Source organism: Carettochelys insculpta, chromosome 1 (genome assembly GCF_033958435.1).
Source record: "Carettochelys insculpta isolate YL-2023 chromosome 1, ASM3395843v1, whole genome shotgun sequence".
Classification (NCBI taxonomy): domain Eukaryota; kingdom Metazoa; phylum Chordata; order Testudines; family Carettochelyidae; genus Carettochelys; species Carettochelys insculpta.
Window position 1 is genome coordinate 376,033,013 of NC_134137.1, and position 8,104 is coordinate 376,041,116.

The window sequence follows — 8,104 nt, forward strand, 5'->3', positions numbered from 1 at the left end:
TGTCAGCGGTTGCCGCTCGGAGCAGCGACCGCGCCGGTGCCCTCGTGGGTGTGTCCATCATGGGGCCCTCTCCTCTCCTTGCAGCTGGTGGGAATCCTGCTCTCCCAGATCCTCATCAGCCAGATCAGAGACCAGATCAAGCTGCAGCTCTACAATCGGCAGCACCAAGCGGACCCTTGGTACTGACTCCCCTGCCCTGCAATGAGCGAGTGCTTTCCCGCCAGTGCCTCTCGTCCAGCTGCAGGGAGCAGCGTGGGGTGGACGTACGCCCAGCGTGAGACCTGCATTTTCCCCTGCTATTGGCAGGGGATGGAAAATGGGGACAGCCCCCTCCCCGGAGCAGGGGACCTCTCCCCATGCAGGCCGCCAGAGGCTGCTGCAGCACCAGCATCAGCTGAGCATCCCTGCCCGAGTGACGGACGTTGCAGGCCCTGGGGGGTCAGGCCTCTTTTAAAAAGAAGGGAAAGAGCAAAATATTCCCCAGCCCTCTCAGGGGAATTGCCTTGGGGGCCACCTAGGCTGGGCCGGCCCCTAGCTCCTGGCACGCTGGAGCTGGGCTGGCTGGTGCAGGAGGGGGAATGACGCAGGCACCAGCTTCTTTCCTGCTGGGTGGTCTTGAAGCACAGGGAGGGGGCCTTGCCAGCTCCCTTCCCGCGGGCCAGCTCGCAGCATCCAGCCAGGAGTGACGCCAGGCAGAAGGCTCAGCCCCCGGCTCCGTGCTGAGCTTCCCTGGGGCTTAACTGTAGCAGGAGGGGGCGGCTCTCAAGCAGACCCAGTCAAAGCTCAGAAGGTGCACCGGTTACTCCAGGCCCAGCCGGTGTGCTCCGGGGGTTTCCCACTGGGAAGGGACTGGAGCAGCAGCTCCTCAAGCACAGAGCAGTGAACGAAGGGCTGTTCAAACACCTGGAGCAGCTGCTCTTGTTGGGTTTCCCCTGTGCCCCCACAGTCTGGGTAACAATGCTCTGGCATGACTCTGGGACCAGGGGCTGAACCTGAGACCTCTGGCCTGTGTTTCCTGTAAGCTGGGGCTCGTGCAGCTGCTCAGAGAGTTGAATACTGCCCAGCTGCTTGGCAGAGCGTCCCCAGCTGGGGTTTGTGTCTATAAGTGGTGCACATTCCCACAGGCCTTAGTGCACCTACAACAATTATTCCACCCATGGATGGAAGAATACGTCGGCCCTAGCCTCAAGGGCTGCTCCTGTTTGACCTCAAGGACTATGGTTCTTTGCTCAGCAACAGGCCTGCATCCCTCGTGCAGCTGCTGTTAGCACAGGTGAGCCAGAGCAGGAGAAGAGAAGCAGTTTTGTATCCACGGGCTATTGGTAAGCATGTGCCTCAGGCATGACGGCAGGCAGGGGGTGGGAAATAAGTGTTTGCGGGCAGCAAGCTCGCAGGGGTTGGCTGATGAACCAGGCAGCGGCTGACGCACAATACAAATGGGAAGCAGTGGCACATCTCTGCCCCCAGGGCTTGCTGCCTCCAAACCGTGGGCTGATGAGTTACCTGCAAGGGAAGAAGTTGCTTGAGCCAGGAAGGCACTTGGCCTATGGAGCAAGCTAGCCACATCTCACAGAGCTGGAAGGGACCACATGAGGTCATGGGGTCCAGTCCCTGTACCCATAGCAGGACCTATCCCCATCCCTCCCAGATGGCTTTGATCTGATCTGCCCCAGAACCTTGGAAGATCTCAAGGATGGAGCTGCCAGCCCTGGGTTTACAGGGCCAGTGCACTGACCACCGAGCTCTCCCTCCCTCCAAGCTGCCAGAGTTAAAGCTGGAAATATGGTGCCAGTCATTACTGGTGCTGTTGATGGACCATGGGACTTGGACTGGATTCTCCAGCCTGTGGGCCCTTCGCATCATAGCTCAGTGGCTTTCTAAAAGATGCCCCCTTTCAACCGCACCTTATGGGCCCAGTCAGAGAATCCTAGGGCTGGAAGGGACATTAGGAGGTCATTGAGTCCAGCCCCAGTGCAGGCAGCCCTGCATGAATTTCTCTGGCCTGTTCTCCGCCACCAGTTTCTTATCTTAGACAGACAGGGCCTTGGCCAGCGTCAAAGGAGGAGAAACCATCCTTTCCCCTCTACCAGGAACACTCACCATGCATGCAGGGGAAAGGCAAGACCATGCGATGGGCCTGTTACCTGCATGGGTGGACATCTGACTCTCTGCTTGCTGGGAGGCTGCATCTGCTCCTGGAAGTTTATTCCTCACGGACGATGCACAGATACATATTTTGATCACTTCGACTTCTCTCGTTTTGGCTGTTTGTAAGTAGCGTCCGCGTCCGCTACTTATCTGTGAAATTAGCTCCTCTGTGATGTCCCCCCTTTGCTTGCCGGGGAGAATAAAAGCAAATGGGAGTAAGATGGGTGTTCTCTGTGCTGGCCGGGCCCTGGAACGGATGGTGTGTGCATGCCTTTGTGCGTGCTACTGCCCTCTGCTGGACGGCATCAGAACAGCGCAGCTGGGTCATAGGCCCTGTATTGCCAATGCTGATTTTCTTTCGGCTCAAGACCGGCGCTGCTCTGTGCTTCTTGGAGCAGGAGCAGCTGAGGTCAGCCTAGTCTGCAGGATCTTGCTGCCTTACTTGGGGGCAGGGGCTGGCAGGGCCAGAGGAAGCTCCACTGTGGAGGGGGCAGGGAGCAGATTTTTCCTGTACATATAGCTGGGGGCAAGGACAGCAGCTTCCCTGGAGCCTGGGGGGCCAGGCCTAGTATATTTGGTGGGCCCCTCTAGGCTCTGACATAGGGGAGAAAATGAGGGGTTCAGTGTGGGAGCAGGCTGCCAGGAAGTGGGCATGGGGTGCGGGGTCTGGCTGCGAAGGAGGCTGCAGAAGGGGTGCAGGACTAGTGGAGGGTACAGAGTCTGGCCAATGGGGGTACAACTTCACTGTGCAGCACCCTGGGACATGCATGCTTCTGTGTGCCCCCCCAACCCCATCACCATGCTCTGGCATCACCTGTTGCTGCTCTGATTGGCTGCAGTCCTGGCCAATCGGAGCAGCAGGGTAAAGCCACCAGAGTGAATTGGAAGGGCAGCGGTGCCGCTTTCTGTGCCCTGGCAGAGCCTGGGGGGTGGATCTGGCCCCCACCCCCACCTGACTCCGCCCTGTGAGCCTCGGGACTCCGCCCCCCCATACACCTGCCACAGGACGAATGCTGGAGAGGGGAGCCCCAAGCCTCAGGGTCCAGATCCAGGTAAGCCACAGTCTGGGTCCAGACCCTGGGCCAGGACTTCCACTCCCCCGACGTAAGGGAAGAGCTGTCTGCCTGGAGCCCCCTTTCAAATACTTGCATGGTGGCCCTTGTCCCACGTGTGCTTTGCCCCCATGAGGAGAGGAAAGATGTAGAAGCTGCTCAGAGCCCCCAGACCTGACTGCACACCATGGGGGGGAGAGATGGGGTCTGGGTTGGGGAATTGTTCCCTTCCTCGTGCTCCAGAATGCAGCTGGATAACAGGGCTGGGAACAAGACGGCAGCTCCTGCCCTTTGACACTGAGCTGCTGGTCTCAGGGGTGCGGGAAGCGGGGGATCTCCATTCCCCACCGGCCATAATCAACCATCTCTGAGCCCTGAAAGGGCCCCCAGGCTTCAGCAGGGGAGATGGGCACTGGAATAAAACGTGCCTGGGTGGTGCACAGCTACGACCCCTTCCAGGGTGCTACCGTTAAAGATGAAACATCTCCCACCCCGCAAAGCTGAATTCTGAGCTGCTGCCGCGGATAGGTGCAGCTCCAAGCACGTGAGTGCTGCTGGCTGACTTGGTGCCTGTGCTAACCTTGGCTGCAGCGAAGGTGGCAAGCAACGTTCCCTGTAAGCCGAGCACGCGGGCAGCCATCCAGCAGCAATTCAGAGGCTGTCCAGCTGGTTACAAGAGCGCCTACAGTTGGTGGCCCGTGTTTCTGTGGGTGGTGCACATCCGTGCGGGCCTTGGTGCACATAACAAAATGTATTCTGCCCCTGGATGGAAGAAGTTAGCGGGAACGCTGGTGGGGAGGGAGAAGAGATTTGTCGCTTGCTCCAGGAAAGGGAAACCTCTGAATGGGAGACTGATGAACGTTGCAGCGGGGGTTGCAGTGGGCGCAAGAATAAAAATCGGGGCACTTACAACTCCAAAAAGTCTCCTGAGCAGCATGACTGCAGGGGACTCCAGCCCAGGTCACTGCATGTCATGCTGGCTCGGAGTCACGGGCCCTTTCCAGGCTGCGAATGCTCCCTGCCGTGCTCCTTGACAGGTGTGCCTACGTCCCAGAACTGTTGCATACAGGTGTTACGGTTTGGTTGAGGCCTCTCAGCACCCCGCTGTGACTCGTTCCAGCAGCCCTGCCTGGGCAGCATTCTTCCCTTGAGGGTTCTGTCCCATCTGCTTGTAGGCACCCTACACACCTAGGGGTGGTTCGCTGTCAGGTTTCGGGGGGAGCCGTGTGAGTTTGTCTCTGCAAAAACAAGAAGTCCTGGAGCACCTTCTAGACTAACATATGTTGGGGCATGAGCTTTGGTGGGCAAAGACCTGTTTCGTCAGACTCATCTTCCGCTGCAGACTCCTCATTGCTTTTGCAGATACAGACTAACTAACAGACACATCTGACCCTCTGGGTCTTTGCTCACCAAAGCTCATGCTCCAATAAATCCGTTAGCCTGTAAGGTGCCACAGGACTTCTTGTTGGTTTTGTCCCATGCAGTGGCCCCTTCCACCACTGACACAGAGAACAAGTGCGTCTCTTAGCTGCGAGCCGGCTGGCTTTTTAGCTCCGACTGTCCAGGTTCCTGCACTACACTCCTGTGGGTGGGGACCCCTCAGAGCCCTGGCTATTGGATGCTCTTCCTTGTACCTGCTTTTTCAATGAAGCAGATGGTGTCAGTACAACCCTCTTCCCCACCCATGTCCTTTCTCCTCCCTCCCCATGCAGCAGGAAAGGCGGCTTAGAAGGCGCTCAGCCTAGAGCAGAATCGTTCCTTGGCGCCCAGGCACACCAGGCCTGGGGCTGTTTGGAAGAAGGCCCAGAAAGGTCTGGGCTTGGTCTCTCCTGCTTCCAAACCCTCTCCCCTGGCTTTTCCAGCAGCTGGAGCTGGTCCCATCTCCCACTCCCCTGGAGTCGGGCCCCTCTGGGCCTTCCCTGGCTGTGACACCTCCAGCCCTGGTACAGCTTTTCAGCAGGCTGGGAATGTGGGTGTGTTTTTCTGCTGCTGGCTCCATTCAGCTTGCTGGGAAAGGCAGGGAGGGCTCAGCCCTGGCGGGAGCTGCCAGCATCAGGCTCGGTGTGTGGTCCCCCTCTGGGCCTCCTCTTCTCCCTCCCCCAGCCCAGCCCCTCAGCCCTGTTTCAACTCCAGGGCCTGGAACATTCAGTCTGGAGTGGCTCCCGGGGCAAGGGAGGCTTAAACTGGAGTAATGAGCAGGATCTGGCCCTACAGCTGGAAGGCCTGACTGGGAGCAGCTTTGCAAGCTCTGTGTGTGTGTGTGTGTGAGAGAGAGAGAGAGAGAAAGAAGTCAGGGAGGGTTGAGTCACACTGCACGCACTCAGCTCTGGCCTAGGAAGAAGGCTGCAGAGAGAAAGCAGAGCTGTGCTACTCAGCACCCCTTGGGGCTGGCTGCTTGCCCTGCAATCCACCATATTCCCGCAGTCCTTTGCAGCAGGGATTTGCAGCCCTGCACTCTTTCCCCCCCGCCCCCAGATGAATACAGCTGCCTGTGTGTCAGAGCTCTGCCGCTGGAGCGTGGGAGAGGCCCAGCTTGGAAGCAGGGCTACCTCCAGTTTTTTCCCGTCTGTGGGTGGAATAAATTTTATGTGCACCAAGATGTGCAGATGTGCACCAGCTGTAGAATCACCTGGTGCCCACTGGGGGGCGTTCTGCTAATCAGCTGGGCAGCTCTTGAATCTCCTCTGGATGACTGCCCAAGCGTTCAGCTTATAGGGATGCTGCTCGGAAGCCAAGACAGTCCCTGGAAGTACTACAGACGCGAGGTGAGCCTAGCTAGCACAGGCAACCTCCCCTAAGTAAGTTTTCTTGTGGTCTCTTAGGAAAAACTGTCTCCCACAGCTGCCTGCCTGGAGGTGTGGCTGTCTGACCCGACGTGGAAGGCAGCAGAGCTACCCACTGCAAAGGGCTGCTTGTGTCTCTCTGGTTACTGTGTCTGTACCGCAAACACAGCACAGACCCAAGCTGGGATCTTGGCGGAAGCTGTACCAGGACTGGCCTGTCAATTAAAGGGAGAGAAAGCTCCTGCGCCACTTACCTGGTTCTCCAAAGAGACCTCCAGCAAAGCCTGGGGAAAGCCCAGCAAGATGTTTCTAAGACCAGCACCCAGCAGAGAGAACACTCGCCTTAGCCCACATCCAACCCGGCTGTTGTTCCCCACTAATCGCCTTTAAGGAGCTAGAGCTGCCGTTTTGATATGAATAGCGCCTGGAGAGACCAACTGCACTCGCGGCCCGGTACCCTAGGTGCTGTATGAATGCACAGTAAGACCCTGCTCTGCTCCCAAAGAGCCGGTCCCGCGGCTGGGCTGACCCAAGGGCTGCCTGTGAAGGAGTAAGGCAAACACCCCAAACTGGTGATGAGTTCTATACGCAGATTTCACCATGTCTCTGGGGCAAACTCTTGGTCTCTACACCAGCCTTAACATGGAGTTACAGTCCCCTTGGTTGCTCTGTGCTATCCTGCCTCCCTGGCAAGCTTGTCTTTCTGAAAGCTGGTCCCTTACTCCAAACATCAGGATGATATTCTGAGCCCTAAAGGCCAGTCACTTACTCCAGGTCAGCTGCTCTTCAGCGCCTACGCCAGGACAATGCACGTGGCCACTCCTATAATTAGCTGCCTGAAGACTCAAAAATAAGCAGCCCTGTAGCACCTTAAAGACTAACAAAGGTATTCGGTAAGGAGCGTTCGTGGGCAAGGCCCACTTCCTCAGATTTTGGAGGAAAAAGCTCATTAGCTCACAAAAGCCTGATACCATTGTTAGTCTTTAAGGTGCTACAGGACTGCTTGTTATTTGTGACGCTATGGACTGACACGCCGAGCCCTCTGAGACGACCTAGCGATTTATTAACAACGAAAGGAGTTATCCGCAAGGGTAAAGCAAGTAAATGTCTGCACACAAATGAGTGGCAGGCTGATGGTCCTACAGGCTGAACCTCTCTAACCCAGAACTATCTCATCGCTCTCACGCTGCCTGGATGCTCACTTCTCATGGGTGTAGCCAAGTTCCCCATGGTCCCATAAAGTTTGTTTCCAGCCGCCAGACCTGGCTCTCAGGATGTGTCTACACTTGCATTCCTCTTTCAAAAGCAGCATGCAAATGATTTCGAAAGAGCAAGAAGGATTCTTTCGAAGATGGGTTTACTTTCAAAAGAGCAGTGTCTACACTGGCTTTTTTCTTTCAAAAGAAGCTCTTATGAAATTAGAATATGCACATGTGCTGAATATGCAAATTTATATCTCATTTGCATGCCTCTTTTGAAAGAGGAATGCAAGTGTAGACACACCCTCAGGGCTGGGTCTACATGTGCCCCTTCCTTTTGAAAGGGGCATGTTAATGAGCAGATTCAAATATGCTAATGAGGCGCTGTATTGAATATGCAGTGCCTTATTAGCATAATGGCAGCCCCGGCGATTCGAAAGTGCGGCTTTTGAATCGTGCGCTGCCCATGCAGATGGGACCTTCCGAAAGGACACCGCCCCCTCCCCTCCCCCCACCTGCCCCAGTTTTCGAAAACCCTTCTTCCTATCACCAACTAGGGCTTTCGAAAACTGTGGGTTGGGGGAGGTCCTTTTGGAAGGTCCCATCTCCATGGGCGGCATTCAATTCAAAAAGCCACACTTTCGAATTGCCACAGCCGCCATTATGCTAATGAGGTGCTGCATATTCATTGCAGCACCTCATTAGCATATTTCGAATCCGCTCATTAACATGCCCCCACGTGTAGACCCAGCCCCTCAGTGTGCTGCACTGTTATTGAGCTGTAAGTTACCCCTAAATTGCAACATCTACACTAGCCCCAAACTTCAAAATAGCCATTCAAATGGCCATTTTGAAGTTTACTAACAAAGTGCTGAAATGCATATTCAGCGCCTCGTTAGCATGCGGGCAGCTGCAGCGCTTC

The 8,104-nt window shown here is 56.1% G+C and overlaps 1 protein-coding gene across 2 annotated transcripts in view; it reads left to right on the plus strand.

The window, feature by feature from the left end:
* Positions 1 to 7,542, plus strand: part of TSPAN33 (tetraspanin 33) — a 41,282-nt gene extending 33,740 nt beyond the window's left edge. For both annotated transcript variants that reach the window (XM_074975783.1, XM_074975793.1), the window contains exon 8: positions 85 to 7,542. In XM_074975783.1, the coding sequence (XP_074831884.1) occupies positions 85 to 186 (102 nt within the window). In that variant the 3' untranslated portion in view covers positions 187 to 7,542. The remainder of the gene's footprint in view (positions 1 to 84) is intronic.
* Positions 7,543 to 8,104: the final 562 nt, after the last annotated feature.